The sequence below is a fragment of the Barbatula barbatula genome (genome assembly GCF_947034865.1).
Source record: "Barbatula barbatula genome assembly, chromosome: 10".
Classification (NCBI taxonomy): Eukaryota; Metazoa; Chordata; class Actinopteri; order Cypriniformes; family Nemacheilidae; genus Barbatula; species Barbatula barbatula.
In genome coordinates, this window is record NC_136773.1 from 14865728 (window position 1) to 14882237 (window position 16510).

General features: G+C 37.0%; 3 protein-coding genes across 4 annotated transcripts; all 3 read right to left on the minus strand.

Annotated features, from left to right (window-relative positions):
• Positions 1 to 23: 23 nt before the first annotated feature.
• Positions 24 to 3332, minus strand: kti12 (KTI12 chromatin associated homolog). Its single transcript, XM_079465717.1, has 9 exons — positions 3061 to 3332; positions 2871 to 2922; positions 2434 to 2486; positions 2012 to 2067; positions 1858 to 1937; positions 1495 to 1654; positions 1340 to 1402; positions 883 to 951; positions 24 to 374 (listed from the first exon to the last, which is right to left on the minus strand). The coding sequence occupies exons 1-9, from the start codon at positions 3209 to 3211 to the stop codon at positions 231 to 233; spliced, it is 828 nt and encodes a 275-aa protein (XP_079321843.1). The 5' UTR covers positions 3212 to 3332; the 3' UTR covers positions 24 to 230.
• A 1800-nt stretch (positions 3333 to 5132) lies between these two features.
• sec11a (SEC11 homolog A, signal peptidase complex subunit) lies at positions 5133 to 8100 on the minus strand. The gene is made up of 7 exons (XM_079466570.1): positions 7988 to 8100; positions 7484 to 7551; positions 6943 to 7052; positions 6628 to 6777; positions 6164 to 6283; positions 5851 to 5908; positions 5133 to 5759 (listed from the first exon to the last, which is right to left on the minus strand). Exons 2-7 carry the CDS (start codon positions 7532 to 7534, stop codon positions 5709 to 5711), a joined length of 540 nt encoding a protein of 179 aa, XP_079322696.1. The 5' UTR covers positions 7535 to 7551; positions 7988 to 8100; the 3' UTR covers positions 5133 to 5708.
• A 90-nt stretch (positions 8101 to 8190) lies between these two features.
• Positions 8191 to 15748, minus strand: znf592 (zinc finger protein 592). 2 transcript variants are annotated; one of them, XM_079466108.1, is made up of 9 exons: positions 14911 to 15748; positions 12442 to 14662; positions 12189 to 12367; positions 11928 to 12101; positions 11696 to 11840; positions 10450 to 10719; positions 10162 to 10274; positions 9705 to 9846; positions 8191 to 9605 (listed from the first exon to the last, which is right to left on the minus strand). In XM_079466108.1, exons 2-9 carry the CDS (start codon positions 14641 to 14643, stop codon positions 9120 to 9122), a joined length of 3711 nt encoding a protein of 1236 aa, XP_079322234.1. In that variant the 5' UTR covers positions 14644 to 14662; positions 14911 to 15748; the 3' UTR covers positions 8191 to 9119. The 2 variants fall into 2 exon arrangements, 1 of the variants encoding a protein (XP_079322234.1); XR_013787217.1 differs by lacking the exons at positions 8191 to 9605; positions 9705 to 9846 and having other exon boundaries at positions 10172 to 10274; positions 10362 to 10719.
• Between the last annotated feature and the right edge of the window lie 762 nt (positions 15749 to 16510).

The window sequence follows — 16510 nt, forward strand, 5'->3', positions numbered from 1 at the left end:
GAAAAAAAATACTTTAGCCAACTGTCCGGCAAAAGGCAAGAACTGTTAGAAAGATGATTCTTGCTAGTTTATTTGTAATTTGTATATATATCACCTGTATGAATACTCAAATACATTAATGAAAATATTTCAAATTTTATTGCACTTAAAACAAAAACATTGTTAAAACGCAACTTGAAAACAATAAATATGCCATTAACTACTCATTTAAAAACACAATTTGAGAACAGTTAGTTCATACTCTTATTAAGATACTGCACAAACATATTGGCAACCTGTCCAATGTTCTCTGTTGGATGCATCTTGGTGTAACTGATGAACTGGCGTCTGAGTTTCCTCAGTTCCACCATGTTAAGACTTCTTGTGAGTTCGATGTATTAAGAAGGTTAAGGAATAAAGCAGGATGTGCATCGTATTACCATATTCAATCAACCAGTTTCATTTTGATCAGCAGGAACCAATTTCAAATATTGCAATCACACAAAGTTATTTGCCATTTCATGACGTGTTTAAATTAACTTCTAGTAATAAACCCTTTGAATCAAATATAGTAGTATTTCAAAGGGCCGCTTGCACTGGTTCCTTGGTTTACCTTGTTTGAAAGCTAAAGCAGTTATGGACCGTTACTAAACTGCAAATGCATCAAAACAAAATGACATTCTTTGATGTTTGTGTATTCATTGCATGCGCAAAGGTTCAATCACTCTTCACTTAGCATTAAACGGAAATATATAAAATAGATCAAAGAGCTCTGATGGTTGGTGTGTTAAAGCCCATGACATGTCTTCCCAAGAATCCCTGCAAAAGAATCGCTGAAGAAAACAAATAGAAGATCAGTGCACAAACAAGGGTAAAAATGCTAAATGTGTCAAAAAAGGATATCTTTTCTGTAGCTCCAGGAATAGATATAATATCTCCAGGGACGCTGGTCTTCTGTGAGTCCAGGATAGCCTAGGACAATAACAAAGCACCCACATTATGATAAATGCTATTCATTACACTAATTTGTTGCAATTGCTATATGGAATAAATCTGCAAAATCAAAAAAGATAAGAGTTGAAAAATCTGCACACATTCTATTTTTATAACAGAACACCTGGGGCAGGATGTATACTGCTTAGGCTAGTCTTACAAAATACATACATTTGTTTCTTCAAGACTGAAAATAACTTTAAGTCAGTTACATAAAAGGGTAGAAGGGTCTAATAGAAATCTGGAAGGTAAGACAGATTTGTCCTAACTAACTGCTAGTCAGTGAGACTAGTTATTAAGCTTAGCAGCTATGTTTAATGCAACTGAAGAACCTGAAGAAGGTTTTTGAATAAAATTAAGATTGTACCATCAGGACGTCTTGTGTAACTTTGTCCAACTCGTACAGAAAATTGGTGGCTGAGAGAGGTTGCTGCATCACAAATAAATAAATAAATAACATATATTCCTCAAGTATAGAGTATAATGTACATATTCATGCATTATAACCTATAGTGTTCCTACACTTTGCGTGGACTGATTAGGTGGTGGTGCTTTTCTTTTGAAAAGCGCATCACAGATGGCTTCAAATGGAAGTGTGTCCTCTTTCTGAATAGTAAACAGCGGACTATCCCATCTGTTCCTTGAATCAGGGGCTTCAAATCTCAGTATAAGCCCATCAAGACTATTGTTTCAAAGACATGAAATGATCATTAAGGAAGATATTTAAGTGGAAAAATACTCAGATTTTATGAAACATCAATACGGAAATGTCATGTATATTACTAAATTAAAAACACTAGTTATCCTTTATTATAATAAAAATTTATACTTTTATTATTATAAACATATTAACAGAGAATACTGAGAAAAATGTTAAACCCTCACATTTCCTGAGTGTACTGAGAATCAGCCTCTATAGCTTTATTCCATTGTGAGCTCACCTCAGCTGATGTTAAACAATACACCTGTAAGAGTTGGAGACTTATGGGTCCGTCATACTTAAGTAAACAAAGTCTGTGTTTGAGAAGAGATTACATACCAAGCAATGTGGTGTCTGTGTATGTTTGATAAGACAAAACAGCTCATATCTGTATCCTAGAAATGAAAAACAATTATAGTTCAATTACACTAATTATACTTACTTCTCAAAGGTACTCGTGCATTTTCTTTTATGAAATAGCATTTATATATCAAAGACATGTTTTGCTTGAAAGCTTGTAAAGAAAATCTCCATATTTCATGATTTTTATTTTGTTAAACAAAATCATTAGTGACACGTTATGTTCATCTCTGGGTTTCGCAAATATCTAACCAATAAAACGTATTAAAAAAGATCCTGTCAACTTTGACAATCATTTAAGAAGTACAGTGTTTTTTCCTTTTCCTGAAAAACAGCGAATTTGGACATCGGAGGCTTTGGAGGGACTGTGATGATATGACAGTAATTCTAAAACAATTTACCTTTAATGTAATTCAAGGAATCAAGAATCACAGTGTCATCTTTATTGACCTTCCTGTATATAAAAAGATAAGCACATAAATCAATTATTTTAATCTTTTCAAAGCAGCAGTTCTATTAAATACATTGATCTTTATGTTTTAACCAGAACTTGCAATCTGATCATATTGTATGTACATATAATCCTTACAGTTGTATTTGGTTTTGCATATATTACGGTAAGATTGAACACACACAGTCTGTTTATTGAAGAGCTGGTGATTTTATTATCCATGCGCATGCGCTTACACTTACGTCCATCGAGTTTAAGTCAAAATGTGTCCAACATGAAATGCATATAATTTGTGATCCAATGTCATTTTACATAATCTTTCTTTCAAAAAGGTCCAAACATAACATTTCCATTTCTGTTTGACGCATGAGACAGATTAACATTCACCTCTCAACTTCAGCTCGCAGTGCACCTCTCAGATTCTTCTCTTTCTGTGAGTCTGGACTCGTCAACAAACAAACAAAAAACAGTCAGCCACATCACACGAGGGGTGCTGTTAGACTACATTATATATGTTTAGCATTGCGTTTCTCAGGTGGTCCAAACATCTACACCTTGAGCATTAAGTTACTCTCACCTGAATATACAGAGTTCTTATCAATTCCCTGAGCCTCATCTCCGACGACATGAACCTTTCTTTCTGTGTTTTGCGTCAAATAATCTCTCAACTCATGAGCTCGTCGGGTTTTACCGCTGCACGGGTAACCACACAACACAACTAAAGGCATTTTACAGCAAAACTTTGGATGACTCCAAGAGATTCATGTTTTTCTGAAGCGATGCGTGGGGAATTTCTTCGCGCGGACGTTGTTTCCAGGTATGGTTAGCTCACTGCTGCCCTCTATATGTGAGTGATAAAACACAATACGTATATTTTGGTAATAAGAATATATTAAATTATTCTGGAAAATCTGCCTCCGCTATCGCTTCACAAGCGTTTGGAAGACGAGAAAATAATGTTGATAAATAAACAAATCAACAAATTCATAATAATACATATCGTGGTCATGAGAAATAATCAACGCTATTGGCATATAGCCTATTGCATTGGCTTAAATGTGACTGTATTCATACATAAGTTTTTATTTGTGCCAGTAGCCTATCGTATTTCTACATTTGTTTATTCATCTATCTGTAGACAACATATATTTATTCGTTTGTTTACTTTAGTCATTTCTCATCAAACCTCTTCACTTCGTTAAATATTAACCTCGAGTCTCTAAAACACCAAAATGACGCAATTCGGTACTTATTCGTTACCAATATTAAGAAAAGCTGTTTGTTTCGAAACTCATAAGCAGGTTGTTTTGTAAAGGCAACTCTTTAAAGACGATTAATTCAAACCTGAAGGAAACTACTCTCAATATAGAAGTCATATGAAATTTAGTTGTGATGCTTAATTGTTGTTTTTCTTGTCTGCAGCTTCAAAAATGAATACACGTAATGATGATGAGACTAGTCGTTTCGTGTTTATTTTCTTAAAATATTTTTCATCTTTACACATTCATTTATTTACAAAGTACACATCAGGCATAAATAAGAAAAGCAGGCTATGGTTAAATATCCTCAAATGAGGTTTTCACGCTGTGTACAGATGCTAGTCTATAAGGTTCCTCTTTGCAGTGTAGTTTTTCAAAAGCTTTATCAGGAAGTCCGAATCCTGAAACATATGAATAAATACAAATGCATAAGAGAGGGATGAAGCAATAGGTTAGGCTATCAACAATATTTTCTTTTAAAAACCGTACCACCTGATTGTAAGCATCCTGCGTCCCTTTTCGATCCTGAAGAGCGACTTTCAGCACCTCCTGAGTGATCAGCTCCCATAAATCCTCTGTTTCTCCATCTGAACTCACTGACTTCTGCTCAATATTAGTCCTCTTAGACAACGACGTGTCTTGTAACTGGCTGTTTGAAATACTCTTCTTGCCCATGAAATGACCTAGAAGACAGAAATTTTGTTGGAACGTGAATTAACATAAATATTGTTGAATGCAATTGCAGTCCAATAAAAGTTGCAGTCCAATGGTTATAATGGAATGCAATTGCAGTCCAATTATACAAACCAAACATACATTTGGTTACTCGTTTTATTTACAATATAGCCTACTATCGAAAAGAAGTACATACCTGTAGCCCAGAGATTCCCTCGTGGATGGACTTTAAATTTCGAAACTTTATTTCGCATTTCCGTTAAATCGAGACTGACTGATGTACTTAAGGATACATTTGAAAGCATTATGAAGGCAAATAATAATCTATATTTGCATGGTCCACCTCCGGTTTTTACAGCCATCTCGTGTGGTTGAAGTGGGTAGTGGGATGCTCCGTTGAGATTCAGCTGCTTTTGACAGCTCTTCTTTCACTGTTTCGCAGCAGTCGGTCCGTATTTATACGCTCAAGGTGGGGTGGGACACGTCTCTGAGGTCATCGTTTTTGTCATAAAACGCATACAACTACAGCGAATGGATTGTAATGATCTTTGAATGAGACGGTTTAATAGCTGATTTGGACTCAAATTAGTTTCATACAGGACCATTAGTTTTCCCACAAAGGAACCATTTTTGTTTCTCCTAAAAACCTTTCTGTCAAATAACCATATCCATCTTATATGTTTAGGCTGTAAACCCTTTTCCATTACAAACCTTTGTGCAATACACTTTTTGAACAGTAAAATGTAAGAATTCAACACAATTGAGTTTGACTATATAATTACAACAGCAGAAAGTTTTTGGAAACCCAATTGTACATTTAGTGATGTCTTGTAAATGAGATTTATTTAAAATTTATAGTTATTAAATATATATTCATTGACATTGATCTGCTGATTTATGTCATGTTACGAAAAGAAAAAAGTCTTAGGCTTCATATCATAACCAAAATGAAAGTTTTAAATTTGGCTCAACATTTTTATTCCATACAAAATTTTGACCTTAGACAAAGTTTAGACGTTAGACAATTTTCAACATATGGTGCAATTACATCAGTGTGTAAAACGAGATCAAACTAAATTGAATTTATATGACATGAAACGTTGTGAAATATAAATGCCTAGTTTGTAGTTTTTGTGTACCTCATGTTTGAACTGTTAAGCGGAAAAAAATACAACTTGAACTTTGTCTCAAAAAGCAAGTGCAAGATTTTCCAACACACACAAAACACCATAAAAACTGGTATGTCTGATTTTTTTCCATGGTTGTCTGATACAATTGCTCTTGAGCGTCGTCATTCTCTATGTACCAGAACGAACAGGCCAAGCATACACAATACAGCATACTGTCATGGAAGGAAAAAACAAAAGTTTAAGTCTTTGATTCACTCATCAATTAAACATAAAAACTTACACTGACATCAGTACATTGCATACCTTAAATTTGGGATAGTCATTCATCAAAATTGTGACAATTCCGATGTAAGGCACAAACCTGCCGTAGAAAAAGTGGTTAGGGAACATTGCATCACATGACACAGAATAACATAACTAAAATATTTTCATCTTTAAAAATATAACATTTGTTTGTGAAAATACACCTAAAGATTCTACTCTGGAAAATTATGAAAACACACAAATGGAAGCTCACACATTCTTATAAGAGCTCTACATTTCTGTTTCCTTACAGTTTTACTAATTTATTAGTTTGGTTAATCACAGACGATACTAACACTCTTCTTAAACTTACCCTCTTGCTCTACCCACTACATCTTTCTTCTCCAGCCAATGCTGCCCCTGCTTGTAAAGGCCTCTATCATCCACAGCATTATTGTCACCTTTTGTCAGGAACTTGATGTCGCCATTTTCTCTGAAATCAAAAGGCGTCAAGGTTATTAGACTGAACAAAGACATCAGTAAAAGATCAGACAATCATAAAACATCACAACTTGACTTACTAATATAGCTTAGTACATGCTGCTCCTACCCTGACAATCTAAAATTCTCATATTGTGAATTAAACTGGGATCACAGGGACTTCATTACCCTTTTTTTCTAGAACAAAAAGTACACCACATTTTGTTCACTTTTACTATTCGTCCTAGCTGTCTTGCTAATGTTGTATGCGTAGGGCTTGCTAAAATTCTTGGTGAATATGTACTTCAAAAACATGTCTCGTGTACGCTGAACCTGTGATCTTACACATATACTTACTTCTCATGAATTTTTAGGACTCTGTGTACAATGGGAATTTCTCTTCCCTCAATCCTGAACACAACAATTTCTCCTACTCGGATTGGGTCTTCAACACGATTTGTGAGGAAGAGAAGGTCTCCTCTGAAAAATGCAGGTTCCATGCTTCCACTAAAAATAAAACATCGCAAATAAAAAAACATATAGGTTTTAATATTTTGAGTTCTACCAAACAACATGGACTTTATTTATTTCAAAAAGGTGCTTGCTGGGTTTTAAACACAAAACATCTTCTGATTTGAAAGCGAAGAGCAGGCACTGTACTGGTTGCCTTACCTGAGAACAACCACAATTGGGCTCTCACTTCCAGTTACAACCATTAAGCCTTTCCAGATCATCAAGGCTGAAGATACAATCATTCCAAAATTCAGCACCTGATAGTAAAGCTGGAAAACACGAAAAAAACACACTCAACGTCAGCAAGCTTGTTATGTTTGCACTATTATCAAAATGTATTAACTTTCATCATACATGCGAAATTATTAAACTGATCATAAAAACAAGAATGACTGCAGTAGATGTAAGTGTAACTTAGTATAAGCCACTGTTATTATCTATAAATTTAACCGTTAAGAGAATAGCAGCCGTTTGAAAAGCCGAGTTCATGGTTTGTTTTATTTCTCCAGGTCCTCAAAAATACATCACACCATGAAAAGAGATTCAAAAAAAATTATGTTTGTTATCCCAACATTAAAAAACAGTAGTAAGTATGTAAGAACGTTAAAACAGCTGTCAATCTTTCAGGCTGACGTGTAGTAACGTTGCCATAAAGCAATGCAAATCAAGTGCTAAGCTAACTACATAAATAAATACGCACCTGACGCTTATTCATGCGCCGGACATCATCGAGGAAATCTAGCGATAACATCTTGTGCCTGTAGTACACTGTATAAAACAACAGTATATATTAACAATAGCAAGAAATGAAATTTAGTTGCAAGGTTCCGCCACCACTGCTGCTGGTTAGCGGATACGCGGCAACTGATTTCCGCTTTTGCGCTACTTCCGGTTGAAAATGAACCGCGGTAGGAAAATTGTAGTTTCAAAAAAATTCCGTTAAAAATTGAGTGTATATATTCCTTCGCTTACAACAACACCATTAAAACCCATATTATGGATCGATTACATTGTGATACGCGTTGACTGTTGTCAATGCATTTTGACAGAATGACATGAATCGAAAATAGTGCATGTGTAGTTGCATTGTCAATCTGTAAAGAATTAGCATCTTCAAGGAATTTGATATCATATCAATATTTTAAATAACGCTGGAGTGTCAATAGATAAAGCCTTTCAATAGAAATACTGTATAATTATATACCATAGAATAGTAAAATAGCTGTTTTCTATGCGGCACTGTGCAGACCAAACGACGTATATCAAAGTACCGCGAGAGCAGTCTGCTCACGAATAGTTTGATGTCAGATGTCGATCGGTCTGCGCAGGCACCTCAGGTTTACAAATAACCAGCGGTGGAAATTGTGCTCTTATTGGTAACGCCTCATGTCTTCACACTAAATGAAAAATAATTTTCTTGACTGATTGTACTGTCTTGGAAATAAAGATTTAATCCAAAACATTAACAAACAAAATAGTGACAGAACTAATAATCTTTGTATTTTACATTGTTGAAGGCCTCCAGAACAACAAACATCTGCTAATAACATGTAAATTTGAGTCTCTTATGTCTTTAATCTGAGAACATGTAAATAATCTTTTTCTTTTTCTCCATATAATCATTTACAAAAGTGCTCATTTTGATTGTAAGAATGGCTCATTGAATATAAACGTAACTGAAACTAGTCATCTACATGGAATGAATATGAAAATATATCTTCTCTGAGTGCAGATACCTGGGTTTAAGTGAACACCTTTTAGAATAAAATCAATCTCCATCATAGCAATACTGTTACAGATATCTAGCTTTGCGATACACACATAAACCACCTAACAATATTAATCCTCAGACATGACCCTCCTTCAAAACCATCATAACACAAGCGCCACAAAAGTACTTAACTCATCAACATTTCCCCTGTTGACATTTGGTGACCATGAAAACAAGTATTACATGGCTAGAATATGTAAATAGATAAGATTTGTTGTAATACATGAACAAAGCCATACATTTGTTCTGTAGAAAAACACTGTAACACATTGACATGATAGGAAAATAAATTATGATTGACCACATACATAAGACATAAATCAAAGTAATACACAATAATAAAAAGTGACGATTAATTGCATGAATTCATCAGTTTTCAGTTAATTCAAAGATATTCTGAGTCTTATGAAACATTATTTCATTGAGATATAAGCGACTTGAGATATAGTATTTTACTGTAAGGCAACATGTTTGCAGTACCCCATTTATTAGCTGCATATTCAGTAAGATGGCATGTTTAGCCATAATCTGTTTGCAATGACATTGATTAGCAGCTTTCCATTGTTCAAGCCTGTTCTTTCTCAACAAATTCACTTGTTTCTGATGTCTGTGTTTTGCCACAAGCACTGCCTACGGAATCACGGGCCGCACTCTCACTGTATAGTTCACACTGCTCTCCAACTGTGGAAATATCAATTGTTTTTGGCAAAAGAGGTACAGGTCTTCTTTCATCTCCCAAGTCAGTTGGGTTAACCCCTTCTTGATTTGATGTCTCAACTTTAAAGTCTGGTTCTTTGACCTTATGCACAATGAAGAGGTGCCTGTTGAGTGCTAGCTGAGATGTGAAACAAAGGCCGCAGTTTTGGCACTGGGGTGTGTCACCGTCGGTTCTGTGTTGAGGTATGTGCTCCTGAAACTGGGCTTGGACTTCAGAGGTAAAGCCACATTTGGCACATCGATAAAGTGGCTTAAGACGCTTGGCAGGAGAGCTGCATGACGTTCCATTTTCTCCTGTATTCCCATTCGCCTCCTCTGCTCTTCTCTTAGGCCTCTGAAAGAGATAGAAGCGGTGTTTAGTTCTTTCACACAACCTTAAAAATAGTGAAGTCTTTGTAATTCTCTAAAAACCAAATTACTATTTTATGATTACCTCACTTGGGGTTTTCCCCACCTTCTGAGATGCCAACTTTGCCATCTGGCTGAAATCTGGGTTCTTGATTCCATGCATCAAGGTGATGTGATTCTTCAGCATAGAGGGTTTAGTAAAAGTTACATTCTCATTTGTGCAGTACCTTTAGGATTGGCAAGGAAACATACAATATCAAGTAAGAACAATAAAAAACAAACATCCTAATTAACTATAAACATTGCTTAGTCGCTGCTGTCCTTCTGAAACTTTGTATCTCCATATTTTTATTATTATTAGTCACCCTTTATGTTTGTCACTAGGTTTTGCAAATATATATAACCATTAAAAAGTGCTTTTCAACTTGACCACACAGTATTTAAACATTTCAAAAGTATTGTGTTTTCCATTTCCTGAAAAATAGTCAATTTGGACATCCAAGGTTTTGCAAGGACAGCGACGATATGCACAGTAACTTTACCAGCATGTGTAAACTTTCTTTTTCCCATCATGGTCACTGCGAATGTGTCGTCTAAGACTCAAGGATGAATTGAAAGACCTTTCGCACAAACGACATGGATGTTTCTTTAGAGACTGCAAAAAAGATGCATGTTTAATTAGGAGTGATTCGGGCAAACAAACTAGAGCAATATAAATTGTTATGGTAACTAAGAAAACCACCTGGTTTGAGAACATTTAAGGTTTGATAACTTCTGGTCTAAGTAATACACTGGTTTCCTTAGGTTAGACTGAAACGATGGAGCCTCACCCTTCCATGGCTTCTCCTCATATGACTGACGTAGGTCTCTCTGTCTGGGACCCATAGGAGGCATTCTCCACAAGTCCACCCAGCGTTCTTCATACTAAGTCCGCCACTTGATTTCCGAGCAGAAGGGCTCTCTCGAACTTTCGTGCTGCCATCACTAGCAGGTTTGGTTACCCTTGGTTTTAAATTTTGCTTAGAAACTGTGTCAATGAGAGATGATGTCTCTGTCTGGAATTTTTCTGCTTCACCTCTGAAAACCCCAACATGAACACTCTGCAGACACAGAGAGAATTTTATTTCATTATGTAAATGATTCTGAAGGTGCACATGAACAAAACCTAGATCATATTTTTCAGATCACACCATGCCTTATAACAGTAGTGTGTGCTTTTGGTTCTGTTGTTAAAAATTGTTATTGATTACAAGTATGGTTTTCATTGATTATGAGTTAAGAGAAAAAAATACTTTAAAATAACACAGTTTGCTTTGTTAGTTCAAAGTGTCATCATCAGCTGTCTATTGTCTTACCTGGCTAGGTTTGTTTGCTCTGTAGGCAAGGTTGGCTCTGAGGTAAATATACTCAGACTTAAATGACTAGTTTGTCTTTAAGCCATGCGATAGACTGACTTCTCTTCGTTTTGAGTCCCAACACTTTTCAGCACTTACTGAAACTACTTCTCTCTTTCCACTCTTTGACAACGTGTACCCTCACAAATCACTGCATATCTGGTGAGCACTTGAGCCTGGATAACCATGCATAATCTGCAGGTCACCCCAGACAAAAGCCACCTTTGCCAAGACTTTAATAGATCAGACAACTTTCATCATTTTAAGCCTTTTCGTCAACATCGATCTTGCCAAGGACCTTGGTGACACTGAACAACAACCTGTCATTTACACCCTTCGCAACTCACAGATCAACAGACTGTCATCCTACCACTCACTTGTCTGGTCTATTTGTCACAGCACAGACACCCTATTAATGCCCCAAACACTTGCCCAAGCATAAAAGACAGTCATTGGATCCACCTACATCTAGGCTATGCTGATGCCAAGATGCACTATCCAATCTGACAGAGAACATGTCACAACCTCCATTCTTTTGCTATCCTCACAACCAAATAATGTAGTCAACTGAAAACTACTTCAGTTTAAGTGTGACGCACAGACATGTGAAATGATTCCAATCACTCTGGATGTGACCGTTAAGACGCTTCAATGACTAACAGCAATTAAAGAAGCTACAAACCTTGAAATGCTGCACCAAAAGTAGTTTCTCCTGGAAAAACAAAGTGCATTCTGGACACTTGAACACACAAACACGATGATGGAAATGCTGATACAACAACTGTTTTTTCTTAAAGACCGTTTTACAGGAACACTTGTAGATAACCCTGCACAGAAAACACCAGGAATCACTCCCTAGACAGTCTAAGAAACATTTACAATGCCTGCATTAAAAGTAAGAGGAATGCACTTACTGATGGCTAGGTTCATCGGCACCATGCTTGGTTTTCACATGCATCTGACATCCATCAGTAGATTTGAAGGCTACAGGACATTTAGTACATTTATAAAAGACCTCACAATGTTTGTCCTCAATGTGACTCTTCAAGAGGGACAGTGACATGAAAAGCATTTCACAATGCACACACCTGAAAGAAATTTTGTATGTGAAAACCAACACAAATGACATTTACGGGTTTTTAAGCTACAGTTTATTATAGGTCCAAGTTACTTACGAGTAACCGATTTTGCGGGCATAGTGGAGACAGTTCTCCTTCACATGCTTTTGGATGTCCACAGAACGGCTGAGTGCTCCACATTCGGGGCAACAATATGGAGATGTATGAGTGTGAATACGCTGATGGGCCCTGTAGCTACATTTGTTTGGTAGCAACATTGAGCAAACCTTGCACACCTGCATTGTAAGAGAGAAAACATAAACACAAAACATGAACTTATGAGCAAATAAAAAGAAAGCACTTTACTCACCAGACTTTCAGACTCCTCCGACATTATCTGATAGTGACCTGCAAGTGCTGCGGAGTCTGACATTTGTTTATTGCAATCCGAGCATTTGAACCCTTTCCTAGCTCTGTCAGGATAAAGCGGCAAGACCGCTTGGTTTTTGGATAACTCCTTTGTGTTGATCTCACAACGTGTCTGATTTACCGACTGCACGGTCTTGGTGGGCGCCAACATCTGGTCGACAGCAATGGGCTTCATAAACAACTGAGTGCACTGCATCACCATGCCTTTGTTCTTGTGATCTCGAGCATGTGCAAGAAGAGCGCATTTGTTAAAAAACACCAAGGTTTTAGAGCAGTGGGTACATGCTACTTCGATATGCACGCTCCTTCGTGAATAATGGTTTGCTAAACTCTTTTCGAGCCCGAATGCGTCTCCGCATTCTAGGCAGCAATAACCGTGTGGTGGAAGCGTGATGTTGCTGCCTGGTGGTGGACTTAGGTTGGGAACATACGTTGGCACAGGGTTAGAGTAATTTAACAGTCTGTTTAAAGTTCCAGCTGCAGTATTCGGGGTGACAGCCCGTGTGTTCGGGGAGACTTTTTTGACTTGGTGCACTAAGGGTACAGAACTACACACCACTGAAGATGATAAGTGAGAGCGGTCCTTTCTGTTAGTGGAAGATTTTGCTGTAACCGAGGCAGCTACACTGTGTGGGACTAGATTTAGGTTGGCTAAGTGTAACGCCTTTGGAAGGTAATTTGTATTAGCCGACGAACCTGTTTGAGGAGACCTCTTTTGCTTAGTCACTTGGGGTGTCTTTAGGACATGATCATTATTTTGGGGACGAGATTTCTTTGCACTCCTCACCGATTTTACGCTTCCTAGTAAAGCTGTCTTTGAAGCTTCCTGCTTTCCAACCTCAAAAACGTCTTCAGAAATGATATCGTTCGAACGATACACATGCATTGTTTTGGAAAAGGCATCTTCAACTGAGGACTGAGATGGAGATGATCCAAATGGCGACTGGAGATCTTCAGTTTCAGAGTCTGGCAATATGCTTGTGACAGTCCGTTTGATTTCTCCAGATGAGGTTTTGATTGTCTTTATTCGGACTCTCGGTATGGCTGGAGGTGAGTCCATAGCAACAGCTGGAGACGCTTTACCACTGCTATCACTGCATATGCTCATGGGGCTGTCAGGTTGTCTGGCGAAACGTTTCACCACATCGAGAGGACTTCTAGGGCTCTTTGGCGATATGGGAATTTTAGGACTAATTTTCATCTCTTTTGGCGTCACTGAAAAGTCCCTTAAATTAGCTTGCTCAGCTGGATCCTTTTTAGCATTCAGGGCCGCTAATGCATTAAGACACGAAGACAACCTGGAGGCCTGAGTTTTGACACATGAACCAGGAGAAAAAATGTTTGAATATTCATTGGCTTCAAGCTCTTCAATGTTGTTTTTCTTCGGGACGGAATCAAAACTTTTATCTTTTTCTGAATCTTTATTGTAACACGCCAAGTTATGTTCTTTAAAAGATGAGTCATCACATCCGGGATCATCTGTACATTTAGAACAAGGATTTTTTTCATTGCACTTGTATGTCAGACTGCATGCTTGTAATTTTCCATGATTGTCTAACACAGGAAAAGCTGAAGATGCAAAGAGTGAATCAGATGGGAAGTATGAGGTCTCTGCACATTTTGGTCGGTCATCAATTCCATTGCTCTGAATGTCTTCAGACTCTGGACTAGATATAGGGCTAAACTGAGGAATTGACATTAACATACTAGGATTTTTCTCAGTCTTGTAGAGTACAGGATTCTTCTCTAAGGAATGACTTGGACATTCCCCATTGAGATTACTTGTTTCCAGCTTTGGAAAATTAACGGGATGTGTTTCATCATAATGCGTCTCCAGTGAGCTTGCAGACATCTTGAATCCATTTTGTAATAGGTGTCCCAAATGTGAGCACTCTTTCTCCACAAGATGTTCATAGGAGTCCTGACGGCTTGTGTTCTTTACAATTACACTGACAGCAGGGGCATCTGTTGGAGTCACTGAGTGAGGTATCAAAGCCGTGGCATCGATACATATCTCTGAGTGCTTCAGGTGTCCATCATCATGATTCTCCTGTATGGCCTCTTTGGCATCCAGACTGGTCGCATCCGGGATGTCAAAGGCTGCCAGGAGATCATCAAAATCAGGGGTCTTCATATCACCCATGATTGAGCACTTTCACAACCTGAAACATAAATATATGTTTAACGTGAACGTTTTATATCATTAACCACAAATAAGCAAATGTCTGATTGAACAAGAACTAACAATAAACATACACTGTATCCTAATAGGAAAATACTTATAAGAAATACAATAAACACAACAAAGCCTTCAACACGCTGCCGCAAAGACCTACAACCAATGTCACATGCAAACCAATAACCTGCTGCAAAAACACCTAAAATAATAAATAATGATTTTTGTAATTACCATTTGATTCCTGGTTAATTCATCTCAGCACTTGCTAGGGGTCCATCGTGTTTGCTGCTGTGCATCTTCACATGTAGTAAACTTCCAGGACCTTCCATAGTACCAGTCCAGCAAACTCAAACACTTGCAGGCATGTTTAGGAAAGCTTTAATTCCTTTCCAATAAGCATTTCCCCATAATAATACTATTAACACAACTTCAAATGACTTTCTTCACCAGGTCAAGTCTACGTTCCCTTCCAATCTAACGTTAGTTAACTAGCCTGTCAACCATAAAAAATATAATTTGTATATCCTGTACATTGAATCCTATTTAACATCTGCATATTTTACATGCATTGCTTACATAAGAAAGGCATTTGTAGAGTTTAAGCGTTTTGTACGAGAATGTAAAAAGCTAGCGTTAGCTAATATGCTAACTACGAAAACAAACCCTCGACAAGCTTACAAACCCGTTAAAACATGGGTTTGCGGTCACATGCATGCTTTTACACTCCACAACACACAGTCAGACATTTCTATCCTCTTTCATTTTTTTTAAAACAAGATTTTTCCTGAAGAACTCGAGGCAAAAAATATTGACAGAAGCTCTAGATATCGAGTGCGCGCTTGACTAGCTGCGTGTCCGCCAGCTTTGTTAATAACGTGCTGTTATCACACGTCTACAGCCAGACACGCTTTAAAAATAACTTTAAAGCGTCATGGAAATGGTTGATTAAGCAAGCGGAAAGTGTTTTTGGTTTGTGAGGTTTATAAAAGTGAGTTGTTTACAGTTGTCCTCACTGCTAACCGCTCTCCCCTTCCTGTGTAAACGAGGACCCCGCTCAAAACAGACATACAGTAGGATTCTATTGTGCCTGATCAAAAATATAGCTGACAAATACATTGCTCAGTTATTTTGGCCTATATATGATCCGTACATCTTCTATCTTTTAAATTGCGGCTGGTATTGTCTCAAACGCATTATTATATTTATATATAATATGTATTAAATATTATTATTTTACTCAATAGTATTCCCCACAATTGTATTATTTTCCCTATTTTTACTTTGATTGAATTGTGTAATTATAAGACTTTGCAATTGAAAGGTGTACACTGAAAATATTTCACAGAGTAAATTTTTCATGATCTATACATATGGGTTTTTATATGCTTTAAGATTAGCTAGATTAGATATAAAGCAAAACTGAGACTTTGACAGGGTGCAACTAGAAACATATCCATAGAAAACAGATAGCTTTCTTAAGAAAAAAACATAGATAAAGGTGATTAGGATAGGGTTAACATGTGCTGATAATACATAAATGGGTATTAATGATGTCATCTCTAGAATTATCTCTGCAATTTGTTGTATCTGAAAGGGCTAGATGAACAGGCTCCCCCAAAAAGTTTCTTTTAAAATATATTAAATGTTTATTATTTACTCCTTATTACTAACATTTATAAAAAGTAGGTAAACACACTCACACCCCTATTCTGCCCACACGCCCGATGCTCACGTATTTTGTTGCTGCTGCTTGATAGTTTACTTCCTGTTAGAGTCAGCGTGATCTTCTCACTCTCTAAGCATTCTTGCATTCATGTGAAATAAAGGCCCA